Consider the following 17,594-nt stretch of genomic DNA (forward strand, 5'->3'; position numbering starts at 1 on the left):
TTTGTTGCATTTATATTTCATGAAGCGTCATCTGGCAGTTCTTACCAATCAAAAAAATATGTACTTCTGGCAGCAGCAGAAAGCCTCTGGGCGCTCACACACTTGTTTAGGATACCAGTATTATCTAGCAATGTGATCAAGTTTTCTTTTTAAACATTGGTTTCCTGTTACCTGTGGGCATAATCATGTATGTAAAAGTACTTAAAACAACAAGAACAAAATGTAATTTCAGGAAAGGCTCCCATTGATGTGAAGAGAACTACACCAGCTCAAACTATGCTAGAAACCTATACGGGAGTTCAACAAACATAAGTGCAAATTAGGAAGCAGCATAACCTGTTTCTAAAAGAAATATCGCTGAAACTATAGTTGGTTATACCACCTTTCATTACAGACTATGAGTTCCATTTCGAATAAGATAATTTGTTAATTTAGTTGCAGAGAACAGTTAAATTTGTGAAAACACAGAGGTTTCATATTCCATTTTAGTGTTTGTTTCTTAGCTTTACTACGACAAGTGCTGTAAATAAAATTATTTTTAATAGTATAACATTTACCTTTCTGTCATCCTGCTATTTAACATTTTTCTGAGTAAATGAAATGGGCTACCATATTCCAGGAACAACAATGCTTAAATCTGCATCCCAATGATTAAGCTACAGAGAACCAGTAAAGTACCAACATAATGATAATAGCAATAATAATAATATTAAAATTCTCCATTAAGAGAAAATTAAGATGACATTTAGTTTGGATACATCCAATGAATAGAAAGATTCTAGGTTAATACAACATTCAAATTATTTCTCAATGTTCATCTAGTTGTAAGTATTAAAGTGGCACTTTAAAGGCCAAAATATGCCATTACAGCTACTGTATTTTACAACTACAGAAATTTTCACTTGTCCCAAATTACTATAAATAATTTATAAATATATCTTCCTGAGGCATTGAGTCTTTCTGCCTGGAATTTCAATTGCTTGTATTTTCTTGAAACTTGAAAACTCAAAACCCTAAAAACATATTCAAGTCAAGATAGATTGTCTTTTGCATCATGTCCACTCAGCAAATTAGATTTACCAGAAAGGAGCCCTTTCACTATTTGAATATAAATGTGGTGTTAGAAATCACACAAGAACAAGCTTGTTGAACTCATTATAACTTGGGCAATCACTTATCACAGGAGTCATCATTTTAAAGTTAAAATAATATAATAGTACTTGGCTCACTTTAAATGTGTCTACATTTTGCATTTCTACTTCTGTAGGTTTTTTAAAAACTGTTGATTACTAAGTCAATTTCTGCATAATATATTTCCCAGGTAAATAACATTTGAACTATAAATTGAACATTCTTCTTTGCACCATTGCTGAGAATTTAAGAAGAAATCATTTACAAAAGATTAAATAAACCACAATTCTTTTTGTAGTTTCTGGAGGGAGATGTTAGGACTTATATTAAATACTTTCTTTCCTTTTTTTTAAGACGTTGTCTCGCTCTGTCACTCAGGCTGGAGTGCAGTGGCGCCATCTCAGCTCACTGCAAGCTCCGCCTCCCGAGTTCACACCATTCTCCTGCCTCAGCCTCCCGAGTAGCTGGGACTACAGGTGCCCGCCACCATGCCCTGCTAATTTTTTGTATTTTTAGTAGAGATGGGGTTTCACTGTGTTAGCCAGGATGGTCTCAATCTCCTGACCTCATGATCTGCCCACCTTGGCCTCCCAAAGTGCTGGGATTAAATACTTTATTTCTAAGACTGAGACATCAAAGTACAAAGATTATCTTTGTAAAAATTCTTAACTGTAGCTAGTGCAGTACTTTGCACTTTACAGGTTTCCCCACACATCTCAATTCTTTCTTCAGTAACCCTGGCCCAAACAAATCCAGTACCTAACATCTAGTAAATACTCAATGAATCTGTCTTCAGAGAATAAGGAAATAAATTACAGGCATTATTTCTATTCTCATGTGACAAATGACAAATTGAGGCTCGAAAGAATTAAGTGACTTGCCAAAGGACATGCCTAGAGTCAGGACTTCAATCCTGGCCAGGTGCAGTGGCTCATACCTGTAATCTCAGCACTTTCAGAGGCTGAGGGAGGAGGATTGCTTGAGCCCAGGAGTTCGAGACCAGCCTGGGCAACAGAGCAAGACCCCGATTCTACAAAAAATAAATTAGCTGGGCATGATAGTCTGAGTTACTTGAGAGGCAGAGGTAGGAGGATCACTTGAGCCCGGGAGATCAAGGCTGCAATGAGCCATGATTACACCATTGCACCCCAGCCTGGGCTACAGACCCTTTCTCAAACAAACGAAACAAAACAAAACAAACAAAAAAAAGGACTTCAATTCTATATTTTCAGATTCTAAATCATATGTGGTTTCCATTTCCCTAGCTGTGTTCTCTTGTAGGAATTGTTGTACTGATCTCAAAAGAATTCCCTAAATTATCTCCTAAAATCAAGCTTTAAATAAATTACTTTTATTAGAGAAAAAACTAAATATGTAATTAACTGTGATTTTCACCCACATCTGTGCTGAAAGATGGAACTGAGCCTCTCTGGTAAATTGGGCCACTTAATCTAGAAACCCATCTTCTGCTTTAGCTTACGGTGTGTACCAGAAAGTAACGTTAAGTCATCAAGTATGTTGCCTTTCCTCTGGGGCCCTTACTCATGGCTCCCACTTACAATCTTTACAGGAAAGTCCACTCCCTTCACATCTTCAATCCTCTCACCCAAAAGTCCTTTCTCCAAATCCTAAAGAATGGGGGAGATGGATACTGTAAGGTGGTTTTTCTGATATCTTTATTCATTCTTAATATGCATTAAAGCAGGTTAGGGTGAGAAAGGTGAAGGAAATGAGAGGCTAAGAGCTCCACTATTACTTTTCTCTCATGCCATGTTTCCAGTCTTTTTAATTTACTTATCTCTCTTCTTCTAGAAGTTTATGCTAGAAGAGAGAATCTCTAAAAGTTTATTCTTCTCTCCCCTTTCTATCTTTTTTTCCTCGCTATTTCACTAACTTAACCAAAATTTATTGCTGGTCATTGGCAGAGAATGGTGATCAGTTCATTGATTCTCTCTCTAAGTTTATTCTGTCACTTTCACGGATTCAGTTGCATTCACTCATAAAATATTGAATGACTACTATATCCATGTCACTAGGCTGGGTGAGATGATATTTGTAAGACAAATAGACAAATCATGCATGGATTCTGACTTCAAGGAACTAAAGGGTTCTAGGCAAAGTACATACATAACTGCAGTACTGGGTAGGGAGTGACAACTGCCATGAATGTGTGCATAAACGGCTCTGAGAGCTAAGGGCTGACATTTTTCATGGACAAGTTTCATTTGAAGTGAATCTTAAATAACAAGTAGGATTTAGACACCTAGTAATAAGAGAAAGGACTTGGGGGTGAGTAGGATCCGAGGGAAGGCAGAGTTGAGTAGTAAAAGGAGTGGCTCCTGACTCACATCATCCCAACAGACTTTGTTGTGAATTCATATTCCACCTTCTCTATCTATTTGGCCTTGGCTGAGGCTTTTTAATAACCGGGAGGGTCAATAATTTTCTCATCTATCAAGTGAAGATTGTCAATAATGAGCAAAGACAAAAAAAAAAAAAAAGGCACTTTGGGAGGCCAAGTCAGAAGAATCGCTTGATTCCAGGAATTTGAGACCAGTTTAGGCAATATAGCGAGACCTTTCTCTACAAAAAATTACAAACTTAGCTGGGCATGGTGGCACGTGCCTGTGGTCCCAGCTACTCCAGAGGCTGAGGTGGGAGGATTGCTTGAGCCTCGGAGGTAGAGGCTGCAGTGAGCAGTGATCACACTACTGTACTCCAGCTTGGGAAACAGAATGAGACCCTGTCTCAAAAAAAAAAAAAAAAAAAAAAAAAAAAAAAAAAAAAAAGAAAAGAACAAAAGAGGAAAGTATTTAACACATGCCAGGTGCTCAGTTAAGGATAGTTGTTACTAATGAACAAGTGAAAGACACAGAGTGTGTATAATGGTTACCAAGGCCAGGAATTTGGTGTGTCAGTATATGCTGACAAGTCCTAAATTCTTATCACTAACTATGAATTCTTATCCTCTTCCTAGACTGATATTACTTCAGAATTCTTATCTATGTATTATGTCATCACCTCAAACTTAACATATTTTAAACTGAACATATTATCTCTACTCCAAAGTCAGCTCCCTTTTACAATTTCCTCATGTTAGTCAATGATAACATCTTCTGACCTCTAACTACAATTGTTGTAACTTGCTAAATACTGCCAAATTCTGATTTATCCACTCCTCTAGTTTATTTTTGCATACGTATCCAGCTGTACCACTTTCCAAAACAAACCTTTCATTTTTGTCTAATCGCAACTCTTGCTTTCATACATATATGCTAAGCTCATAATCATTTCTGTAACTTTATTATGTTCTTTAGGGCGCTCTTTACAGATACTTTACAGATACAGATACGGTAGGAGAAGAAAACCATCTCTGTGCTCCTCCACAAGGCCAACATGTCTATCTTTTAAGGACTTCAAATACTTGTAAAGTTATGGTCCCAATAAATTGACTTTACCTCTGTAATATGTTGACTCTTTCACCGAACTTTAGTCAGGCTCCTCTGAGCTCTCTCCCTGATCAGGTCTTGATCTAGACCCATAGAACCCAGTTTTAGCAAAGAATCTTGTTAAGTCAGTTTACGGAGAGTCCCTCACCCTTGCTATTTTATCTAGTTTCTAATCCTCTTCCCTTGATATCTAAGTCTTTGGCCTGATGTTATCAAGCATCCTGACAAGCCATTTTAGCGAGAATCCCCCTACCCTGTGTATCTAAAGTTCCTCTTAGTAATTTTCCATCCACCAACCCCCTAGCTCTGCTCATTGGCTATAAATCCCTAGCTGTCTGTGTTGTATTCAGAGTTAGTTCAATCTCCTTCATCCACTGCAACAGTCTTAACATCTTTTTGACTGTTTTAAACAAGTGTCAGAGTAATTTTTCTTCTACAGCGTTTTAATTAGTTTATGGGAAGTCTAAATTCTGAATGTTATTCCAAAGGAACCCTTCCTGCACCTCTGTTGAGGTAGAGCTCAGAATTACAGTCTTCACATTTTCCACATACATGTATTTTAGTCACTTTATTTGTTTTGGGAGTTAGGAACCCTTAAAAATTAAAGAGGCCCTTTCTGAATGTTTGCTTGGAAGCTTTAAATTTAAACTTCTGTCAGGGTTATCAGACAACAATTGATCTGAATTGACTATGAAATATGCTATATAACCTTTTCTTTCACATTTTAGAAACTTGTACATTTCTCCAGGATGTAGTAAGGAAATGGGTAAGAAATTTATATCTAAAGAAAAAAAGAATACAGCTTTTCTTCAAATTGTTTTTATTATACAGTTGCAATGGTATTAATTATAAACATCTAGTCTATTTTCATACAAATGGTCACAAGTACACACTGATAAAGACATGCACTGGGTAAGAGTCATTATTGGTACATAAACATACTGGGGTTTGGGCATGAAAACACAGTATCAATTACACAGCTTTAGCAGTTTCAAAATAGACTTCAATGACATTCATATATATTTCCTAATTTAAATTGTGTTAGAAATGTTGCATCTACTTTGAGGAACAAATCCTGTAACAGAAGAGGGAAGACAGGTAGGCAAGAAGGCAGGAGATTTTTAGTTGTATACTAAGGTTTAGTTTTGGCACATTGAAAGTATCATGTTTTCCTATTAGATTTCTGAATTTGTGAACAAACAAAGTTGCTGTTCTTTAGTATGACCTCATTCATACTATATTTGTGGGAAAATACAACTTTAGTTTTTTCTGTTTACTTATTTTTTGATTTTTGCCCAGTGAAGGTACTATCCAACTACTTTTTAGAAGAAAGAAAAGACATTTAAACCTAATACATTTTTTCATGTATTTTTACTGTGGCAAGTAGTCATTCACAATGTGATATAATCATTACTCTTAGTAGTCATTCACAATGTGATAAAATCGTTACACTTCCAAATAGCATGGCATTTTTTGCCTTCCCGGAATATTTTCCTTTCCTTAAATAGAACATCATTTCTCATTAGGATGGACTTACAGGATGCATTTGGGGGATAGTTGAGATCAAGATTTTATTTTCAATATTCTATTTTTCTTGTGGTAAGCAAGCTCTTTCTTAGCATATGACATAGATCATAAAATATATTAAAAATGTGAGCATGCAAATAGCAAAACCTAAATTACATTTTATATGGGTACCCATTTGGCTGACAGGATATTTGTTGTAAACATACTATATGTAATATTTAATTGTGTCAAAAATATATTTATTTATTATAAGCCCTTTATTGTTTTAATGTTATGAACAAATACCCTCAAAATAAACAACTGTTACTAAAATTTTCACTGGAATTGTTTTGGTTGTTTTCTTAAAACTCAAAATAAATTAGCAGGAAATGCATAAAATTATGTGAATCATTTGATTCACAATGATTTCACCCACGAAAAAATAAATACCATGTAGAAATAAATAGCTTTGTAGTAAAATATAAAGGTTTTATCCTTTGTCAAATAAACAAAGAGCATGACTTCAGTTTGCTTTATCCTTTCATGTGATCTAGTAAATGATTTTTTTAGCTGCCAGAAGGGTGTTCTTCAGAAGCATTGCCACTGTCATGGGTCCCACACCTCCTGGAACTGGAGTGATAAAGCCAGCTTTCTTTTTAACAGCTGATGAGGAAAAAAAACAAACAGGATATTCTTTATTTTAAAATTATCTGAGATTTTAATATTTTTAAACATGCTGAATATAGTGATTCTTCATAATATATACAAATCATTTCTAGAATCAATAGGCTGTAATAAACAGACATACACACACACACACACACACACACACATGCTCACACTCACTTAGACGAATACTTCTGTGGATGATATCTAAGGTGGACAGAAAGACCACAATGGACCAACACTGTAGGTTCAAGCTCCATGCAGCTCAGTTTGTTTTACATAATGAAACCCATGATTGACCCAGTTACCTGTAATTCTAGTTAACTAATTCTAAAATACATGATACTGGTCACAAAAGGGACATAGGGACATAGAATATAGAAAGTTGAGCACATACCATTTATTAAATAGAATTATTCCTGTTATTATAACAATATCACAATGTATGTGTGGATAATACATTTCAATTCAAGTCTAATAAGTATCACTAAATATACTTGAATTATGAACACATACATAGTCCTGTTCAGAGGTATGGAAACTTATTCAGTGAATACAGATGGTCCCCAGCTTGCAATGGTTTCACTTATAATTTTTTGATTTTTCAACTGTGCAAAAGCCATACAGATTCAGTGGGAACTATACTTCAAATTTTGAATTTTGACCTTTCTCCCAGCTAGTGATATGTGATACGATACTTCTCAAGATGCTGAGTAGTGGTAATAAGCCAAAGCTCCCAGTCAGCCATGAGATCACATAGGTGAACAACCATGATCAACCAATACTCTACAATGTACTGCATTATGAGATTATTTGTCCAAATATAGGCTAATGTAAGAGTTCTGAGCATGTTTATGGTAGCCTAGACTAAGGTATGATGTTTGGTATATTAAATGCATTTCTGACCTAATGATATTTTCAACTTAGGATTACTGGGATGTAACCCCATCATAAGTCATGGAGAATCTGTATACTTAAAGAAAATGGCAGATAACTTTCAGCAAGTTTTATTTAAGAATGTTTTCACACCCACAGTATGAAAGGTGAATGACTTACTGCATTCATTTACTTGATGGTATGGTGGTTTACTGTGTGAATAAGAGCAATGAAGTTTTTCCAAATAACTTTTAGTAAAAAGTTAGCATACACAGTATTTCTTTAATGCATAATCTGACATTATTAACCACATGCTATTTAGATGTATTGCCTTTTACAATTAGCTCATATAGGCTTCTGCATGAATCAAAATCAACAGATGTTGTCTATATCTTTAGTATTATTTTTTCACAATTTATGTCGCCCTTTTGAAAGATGATTTGTGGAATTTACCTTTACTTTATTTGAAGTGAATAGTACATTGGAATAATTTTTTAAATCAGAGGAAAAGCAAAGGAATAATATTGTTTTACTTGAAGAAAGATCTAGTAAGCTTAAATACATCACTATATATATAGTTAACATGTGTTATGAATTTTCTGATGGAATGCTATAAAGAAAATATAAGAATACTGTGATTTGGAAGGTAATATTTCAGTTTTCCAAATAGCTTCCCTATACATAAAGCACAACATTTCCATTGCCACATTTTCATCTAGTGCATTCTATTCTATAGAAACATTAGAATGGGTCAATAGCCATTCAATAAACAGCTATGATTGTTTAGTCCTTTCTTCCTTTGCTCTAACTGTTCCTTCTACCTGGATCATTATTCCATGTAATTCAAACAAGAAACTCATTATTTCTTGAAAGCCAATGAAATGTCACCTGTCTATAATTTTCCTGAAAAACTCATTCCTCCAGTGTTGAATTGAAAGTCCCACCATCTATATTTCCAATAATTTTATACCCACCTCCATTATGGAACTTAAGACACTGTGCACTGTCTGTTCCCTTAACTAGACACCAGCATCTAGAAGGCAGAAGCCAAGTCATTGTGGTGGTTGTTTTTAATCTTAGAATGTCTCCATACACAGGTTAGGCACTCAGCAGATTTTGAGAAAGTGAACTTAAATTGCCATTACTTAAAATCTAAAATCAATTTGCAGACATGTGTCAGTGCTTTTCACTGGATGTAAACAATATCAATTTAGTTTAAGCTAATTTACTGAAAAACTCGAGCTACTCATTTTGCTTTAGGGTGATAAACTGCATTTTCCACTTTTCAATAAGCTGACTTAATGGCCTGAGAAATGCCTCCCAGGACCTTGTCTCAAGCACTGGAGAAGCAATGCCTTTAAAACTTGGCAGGTCTTTAGAAGAAACATTTATGCTATTGCTACTGCTACTGCTACTGCTGCTGCTGCTGCTGCTGCTGCTACTACTACTACTACTTACAGTACTACTACTATTTACACTACTACCATTTATACTAATAGAACATAAAGTCATATATTTGTAAAGCACTAACTTTGAAATATTAATATATAAAAATAAAATTCTGCTAAATAAAATGGGAAAGTAAAAATCAAGTGCAAATTGAATCTTCAATGGAAAACAAAATGATTTATTCCAAAATTTAAAAGTGGTATACAACTTGTTATATCAGAAAACCTATTGAGGGTATAAAATTATTTTTATATAGTTTGGTTTCTCACTTTGAAAGGTAAAGCGGCTTTGATATTATTTGTCTATGAAAAAATAGTAAAAACCATAGCTACTATCAATTGAGTACTTATTAATTACTTGCCAAGAATTATATATATTGTTTTAATAATTAATATTTAATTATTTCATTTTAATAGATGAGGAAACTGTGGCTCAGTGAAGTTACAGTGACTTATCACTCTCCTATATGGTAGAGACATTATTCACAGCCAGGTTTGAAATACTCTATAATTCCGTAATTTAACCCCATTCCAATGCAACCGTATTATCATGACCTGAACAAGTAGAAAAGTCCAAAGAATGGCTCAAGTGCCAAAAATTAACTCAGTTTTTCTCAAAGTATTAGCAGGACATTCTGGAAAAAAGAAATGAAGAGGAAAAGCTTCTAATATATTAATTTTCCAACATTTTGACTATGTGTTCTTATAGCTCATCATCTCTGAACTACATATTACACTTCAAATTACACAGCTGGCTTAGCAGTCTGAGTCGCTTTATTCCTGGTGTCAGATCAGATAAAGCACTGGTCTGCTCAGGTATCATTATCTTCCTCTTCCAAATTATATTTTTCAGACAACATGCTTACTATTGTATTCTTTTGCTCAAAAAGTGAGGTTTGGGTAGAGGAGGAGGGAATGGGAATGAGATACTACATGAAATAATATACACCTGAAGTTTTTCAGCTCAGTGTCTGCATTTTTGCATACTTCGCTGGTGGAAACCAACACATATTCACCCTGTCCTGCCTATCAGTTTTCATAGAATTAGACTATGTAAGGGTAATAGGTCTTCACCTGATCTGGGCTGGGGCTTCTCTGAACATTAATAAACATTTAGTAGCATCAATAGAGACCTGAAAATTATTCATGAGGCAGAAGATTATAATATCATTGTAAACACACCTGGTTATTAAAATACTTGCTTAAATCTTTTTTGTTTTTGAAATAAAGTATATGGATATGAAGATAAACTCTGTACATGGTCATGAGAGACAGAGTGATTAATTTGACTTTAGAAAACACATATTAGGTTTCTATTCCTTTTGATTTGATTTTCATGAGTATCTGTGTCTGAGAAAGAAATAATAAGCTTATCTGCTGCTGGCTAGTGTTAATATATTCCTTGTCTATTTACGTAAGGATCAGGATACAGAAGTAAGTGATCTCTCAAGAAAGGTGGGGAGTTATTGGCAAGTGCCAGTGGATACAGATGTCAATGCTTAACAAAAATTCTCTACTCTAATGATTTTGCATAACTATTTCAGGGCGATCCTAAGCAACACATTTATGAAATACTGCAGGTGGCTTATGTGCTAAAATTAGTCATGTGAGAAAGAGTTAAATTCCATTCATGTTTGATGCTCTGAAAAGCATCTTCCCCAATCATGTCTGAAAGAGAGCTAGGTAACAAGCATTACATCACCAGAATAACCCCTCATTGGCTAGTCTTTCCCTGAGGGCAGACAAAGGTTTGCACTTGGTTGAAGATGATGCTTTTAAAAATTAATCCTATTATGTGTAGGGAAAAGGTGTTTATATGCTCCATTAAAGAGAAATACGGAAGCATTATAGGACAGTAATTTCCTTCAGCGACTTAATTTACTGTGGGTGTAGGTGTGAGGGCGTATGTGTGTCTGTTTAAGGGAATACCAGAAGTTCGGTATATATGGGAATCAGGTACAAGATCTTGATTGATATCAGCCCTTTCATATGAGATTAATGAAGACATATGACAAAACCAGGGTTAGATTCAATTTCACAAAATCAACATGATTTTAGACCTACTGAAACTCTTTGACAATTGAGACAAATAAACAATCACCAAATCCTATTGTCTGCATTAAACTTGCTCTGGAGAATGAGACTTAGATGAAAATGACATGGAAATGTTTAAAGTAAGTTCCTGAAAATAAGAATGTTTTGAGGAAAGTTAATAATTATCATAATAATTTATTTGGATGACCTCTGCAAACTTCAGACTCTGCAAAGTAATTCCATAGATTTCCTTGAAAGTGCTATAGCTTTGTCAGCATGATTAAAAATGTTAGGGTGTGTGTTCAGTTGTATAGAAATAAAAGAGATTTAAAATCAGTCATTTTGGATGTAAGATTTGCCTTTGTACATACTATTCTCTTTGTCTAACATGCCCTTCTCTCACTTCCCCAGCTGATGAATATTTATTCTTCTTTCTCAGGTGCAGCATAAATGTCACTTTCTTTGTGGAGCCTGTTAACTCCCCAGGCTAAGTTAACTGTTCATTCATTTATCAGTGAGACTTAGTAGAGTGATTTTTAATTTGCATTCATAGAGCATATTGGAATCTCTTGTGAGATTAAGTCACACTGCATATGCCTCCTCCTATCCCAATATTGCATATTGTCAGTATGCACCACTGAGAAGTAATGTTTGAAGTGAGAGATATTTCTAATGGTGGGAAAGGAATGTTATACATATAAACGGGATGGATAAAATTTAAAATCTGGTTGGAATTCACTGCTGTAGTATGGCTACTTTCCATGATGGCCTCAGGTTCCCAGGCAAGTACCAGGCAAACCCCAATGTGCAAATAGTTTTCACACTTCTGCTTACATAAGAGTTGCTAATGTGCCACTGACCAAAGCAAGGCACAAGATCAAGTTGAAATTCAAAGACTTGGAGTAAGAAGAGTGTCCAAGTCACCCTGCAAAGGGGATGTACACATGGGAACAAAATAAATGTGTGGCCATTTTTTATAATCTACTATAGTAGCCTCTTGGCTCCCAGTCCACCATGTCAGCCATATAATTTGCTGCCAGAGTTATTCTTTAAAACACAGATTTTATTATCTCAGCTTATGAACATTTGATGGATATTCACTATCTCTAGGATAAAATATAAATTCTTTGTTATGGCAATCAAGGTCTTTTATCTTCTGGCCCAACATCTTTATTTTGCATCATGCTCTAGCCCTATATTCAATTAGTCACTGTTCCCACACATGCCATAAACTGGACCAATAGATTCATAACAATTATTCCTTGAGCAAGACAGACACAGTTACTGCCTCGTGGAGCTTTTAGTCTAGTTGGGAAGATGGACATTAAAAAGGCAATTGCCTAAATAATAATTGACCTATGGCAGTGATATGTGCTACACATGAAATGTGTGCTGCATTGTGAAGGTGTCACGAGGATCTGGGTCTGAACAGCACTGTGTATTAATGTGGCATATCCATGCCGAGTTTTTCCATGTAGAATAGAGAGGTGTAGAACAGACAGTGTTCTGTGTAGGGGAGACAATGTGATAAAGGTGGCAAGAAGCTTCCCTCAGGTAGAAGGCAGCCTGAACTCTTGGAAACACTGTAAGAAGGCCAGTATGGCTGAGATGTAGGAGTAAAGACAGAGTTGCAGGAGATGACATGGAAGAGGTAGGCAGTGTCTGGTTATGTAGAGATTCTTAGAAAATATCAAGCATTTTGTATATTAATTTAAGAGCAGTGATTAAAGTATTTTTAACATTTGGAAAAACATTTGAGGCAGCATAAAATCAAATGAAGAAACTGTTCTGTGTTTGCACATTTCTCTAATGAAGTGAGTTTAATATCTTGGGTGAAAGGAAAGGAGATAAACAAAAATTAAAAAATAAATTGAGATTCACTAAGGTGGGAATAAATTCAGGCTCTTATAGAAGAGTACCTCAAGGAGGAAACATAAATCAGATATGGGGATCAGAGAAAGATTTGTAAAGTTGCAGAAAAGCTGCACGATTGATGGGACACCTGAGCAGGGAAGAAAGGGAGAGAGAAAGCAATGCAGACACAGGGAAGAGTAAAAGCAAAGGTGGGTTGGATCTGACAATAAATCTAATATAATGGAGGAGGCGAAATGAGTTCATTATGACCAAAGCACATGAGGAAAACAGCAAGAAGAAAGAGAGGAGGCTGGGGAGGTGATCATGGGCTACATGGGGTCAAGAAACTTAGGCTGGGTGATGGTAGCTGTAGTTACTGTGTTCAGGGTGAATAAGCTTTTAAAAGAGTCTTTCATGAATAAACTTGGCTATTTACATATTTAGGAGTGATCATTTTTGTAATGTGAAAAACTTGTGAGAAAAATGTATATTACTAAATAATTTTAGAAGAAAGTAGTGAAGGGGAAATTCATCTTGCATTTTCATAAAGTTTCAGGCTATTGCATGCCAGTAAATCATTACTAAAGAAATTCTTTTTCAGCCTGGCATGCATATCTAATCTTCTGTGTTCTCTCTTCTCCCCTATGTGGCTGATGACTTTCCCCCTTATGTTATTGGCTTCAGATTTCTAAAAGGCAGAACTAAAATTTGGCTTGCTATCATTTACATGATTCTTACTCGAAGACAACCATTTTTCAATGTCAGTATAAGAACAATAGGTACAGAGCAGAGGTTCTTTCATATTTAAAATTTGAGGTGATGATAGAGATGACGGAAAAAACTAATCATCCAGTTTATATGGACGCCTCCAAAAAAAATCCAAGGGTGGCATAGATGACAGGGTGCATAAAATGTACTCATGAAGGATACTAATAGCAACATAAAGGACACTAAAATGTCCTTTAAAAACTTAAGTAAGAATAAAATAGAAAGTACGTGGTCATGAATCTTTTGGCACCATCAATCCATCCTTCATGATAGGGTGTCTCCAGCTGGTGTGTTCTGTCATTGCTTCATTTGGAAACTTTATGTTCCCAGGTTCCCAGGGCCAAGAATAGAACAATTCAGATTCTTATTTAAGACACTTTGTTTGAATACTCTCTAATTCCTTGGCAAATAATAAATTTCTACTTCAGTACACTATATATACTCCAAAGGTCCCAAATAATGACATTTCCAGATGTATCTAAGCAGAATTAATTTTGCTAGTATATTTTAGAAATTGTATATTCTGGCAAAGTTAAAGAATATATTTGTGCTCTATAAATTTATTTTTGGAGTGGAGAAAGAAGAACTGATGTCTCGTGTTCCTATAGTATTGTTTTATTTGTCTTTCTATTTTGTCTGATTCACTGTCTCTTTTAGAAGTACTCTATGGCCCATGTCATTTCTCCACAATGCTACAATTACTTTTTAAAATCAACTCCCTCCCCCCAAAAAGAAGCATGATTCCTTATCTGTGGCAAGGCAGCAGAACAAAAATTTCTTGCTTCTCTCATGTGAATTTAATCTTCCTGGTATACATATGTAATTGTCTAAATTAAATGCTTGACGAATTTTCCCATGCTTCTAAATGCAAGCCACTTAAGCGTGGCCTCTCAAACATCCACTCCAATGAAGGGGAGACAAGCTTCAGGAAAATGAAGTACAGGAATAACAACCAGAAAAACCTGAATGACATGGGACTGGAGAAATAGTATGACTCAGGAGATAATACAGAAAACACTCCACTTTCTCATATGGTTGATAGAAAAATGACACTTAAGAGCATGGTGAACCAGAGAGCAAAGGGCTCCTTAACAAGTCAGTAGCTTGCCATTGAACTTGGAAGGCAACCAGGAATCAAGTGCTACAGAGGGAATTTACTATATTTCTTCTTACATTCATCTGGTTGCAGAATCTTGAGGTTTCCACAAGTTTTCTAAATATATTGAGATGTTCATTATTGTGGCATCCTGTGGTCAGTAATGAAATAGAGAGGATTATTGCCCTAATGTGCTAGAAATGTATGAGACTGATTTATATTTCTATGCAAATTGTGTTGACTTCATTACCTTGGTGAGCTGTACCTACAAGGACTTCTCTCAACTGTTTACTTTGCAATTTGTATTTGTAGGGTGGCTAAGTTTTATTTTCCTTTATATTAAATTAAATCTGTATATATCTGGTCACCTGTATTATAGATGTAAACCATCATTCTCAGCAAACTAACACAAGAACAGAAAACCAAACACCGCTTGTTCTCACTCATAAGTGGGAGTTGAACAATGAGAACACATGGACACAGGGAGGGGAACATCACACACTGGGGCCTGTCAGAGGCTGGGGGGTAAGGGGAGGAATAGCATTAGGAGAAATATTTAATGTAGACAAAGGGTTGATGGGTGCAGCCAACCACCATGGCACGTGTATACCTATGTAACAAACCTGGACGTTCTGCACATGTACCCCAGAGCTTAAAGTATAATAATTTAAAAACCTATTCAAAAAACCATAAAAAATAAAATAAATACCACTCATACCACTTAGAAAAAAATACCACTCATACCACTTAGAAGACAATTAGTGGAACCAAATAGCATGTCAGTCACCTGGAGAAAGTTTGAATTGCTTTCTGTGAACTCTAGCTATGACCTATCAGTGAAACCTTCTTTCTGACCATGGATGCTGTCAGCTGTCATTGCCAGATTCCATTTTAGTAGGCAGGAGTAACAATACTGCTATGATATTTCTGGTAGTTCTATTGAGAGCTGGGAAAATTACTAAAAATATCTCCCTTTCATGATGTCTTTAAAAATACAAGATCATCATACACTCTTGTCATCCTCTCCAATCCTTTCCCCTCCCCCCAATCCCTTTTGCCTCAAGCCACTGAACATTTGTATCAGAGTGGCAAATCTGTAAACTAGATAAAGCTTTCTGGAGTATCCTCCAAATCTCTTGGCAGGGCCTTAATCTCTGTAGTCTGAGATAGGAGCAGATAAAATCTCCCTTCCATAGGTATTTGTGTTTTAACATGGAACACTGAGAAATAACTATATAAAAAAACTCATCCAGTTCAAGCAAAGAAGAAAAACTTGCAGAGGCAATGGTCACTTCTCTTGCTCCTGTGAATATATTTTTTGTGTCTCAACTTTAACTCTTCTCTATAAAGGTAGATGATCCAATGTCAAAGACATTCTACTAAATAGAAGTCTCTGGAAGTTGATTTGATTTCAAAGACCTAGACTTCACAGTAACCATTCTGTCCATGTTGTAAGCCACAATGGAGGCAGTTGGCTTACTGATGATAGGAATCTCACAGTGACCATCAGTGGTTCTACCTGTTTTGTGAAATGATCAGTGTGGGTTCTATGATCACAGTGTTAATAACAGTCTTCCAGAGGGGCTTTTACAATGTTCATCAACTTTTCTAAAGGATTGGAACAAGTTACCACTGAGTTAAAGTATAAGATCTTCTCTTATAGTAAAAGCTGGAGCTTTGAACTGCTTTATAATTATCTACTGCAAAATGTAGATGTTTTGAGTCAGACTGATTAGCCATATCATCAAATTAAATGATTGACACTGAAAACTGAAGTGGTTGGGAGTCACTTTAATTTGGTTCTTTGTAATCACAGATTAATAGTTTTGTAAAAATGATACAGTTAAAAACCATCCCTGTTTACTTAGAAACTGATTATATACACTTTCCCATGTTGTAGAACACACACTTGGGAGTAAGCAGTGCCAAACTACTTTCCAAATAAGCTTACTTTGCATAATCTGGAAAACATAAATTCCAGGTACTTTATTTATTGTGTGCACAGACATACCCAGGACCTCAAATAGTGCCTAGTATGAAGCAGCACTCACAAAATATGTTCTGAGTAAATAAATGAAGAATCAATGGATGTATCATTAATGAATATGTGTCGTTGAATTAATGACATAGTTGCTATTACTCTGCATGAAAGCTTTTGTTCCCAGTAAGTTAACTTGAGGGGAGTATTTCTGTAATGTAAGAATGACACTACAGGTTTTTAAATACAGAGAATGTTCATACAAATAACCAGTGGTCTGAATAAGAAGGCTGAAATCTGGTGTGAGCCAGAGATATAAAAGAAATGGGCCAGGCACGAAGGCTCATGCCTGTAATCCCAGCACTTTGGGAGGCAGAGGTGGGCAGATCATGAGGTCAGGAGATCAAGACCATCCTGGTCAACATGGTGAAACCCTGTCTCTACTAAAAATGCAAAAATTAGCTGGGTGTGGCATGTGCGTCTGTAGTCCCAGCTACTCAGGAGGCTGAGGCAGGAGAATTGCCTGAACCTGGGAAGTGGAGGCTGCAGTGAGCTGAGATCGCACCACTGCACTCCAGCCTGGGTGACAGAGTGAGACTCCCTCAAAAAAAAAAAAAAGAAAAGAAAAGAAAAAATAAATGTAAGATAGGAAGCTAACCTTACAGAGGCATCCAATCTAGTTAGGAACAACTAAGTAAAAGTGCAAGGCAGTATAGGATTAAGATCCAGAATCTACAATGAACTCAAACAAATTTACAAGAAAAAAACAAACAACCCCATCAAAAAGT

General features: G+C 35.7%; 1 protein-coding gene across 4 annotated transcripts in view; it reads right to left on the bottom strand.

The window, feature by feature from the left end:
* Positions 1-2,709: 2,709 nt before the first annotated feature.
* Positions 2,710-17,594, bottom strand: part of MTHFD2L (methylenetetrahydrofolate dehydrogenase (NADP+ dependent) 2 like) — a 147,050-nt gene continuing 132,165 nt past the window's right edge. For 2 of the 4 annotated variants that reach the window (XM_055297342.2, XM_055297340.2), the window contains one exon: positions 5,384-6,749. In XM_055297342.2, the coding sequence (XP_055153317.2) occupies positions 6,637-6,749 (113 nt within the window). In that variant the 3' untranslated portion in view covers positions 5,384-6,636. Of the gene's footprint in view, positions 2,760-5,383; positions 6,750-17,594 lie in introns of those variants that run through there. The other 2 variants (XM_063611181.1, XM_063611182.1) reach the window with 2 other exon arrangements.

The sequence above is a fragment of the Symphalangus syndactylus genome, chromosome 10 (assembly GCF_028878055.3).
Source record: "Symphalangus syndactylus isolate Jambi chromosome 10, NHGRI_mSymSyn1-v2.1_pri, whole genome shotgun sequence".
NCBI lineage: Eukaryota > Metazoa > Chordata > Mammalia > Primates > Hylobatidae > Symphalangus > Symphalangus syndactylus.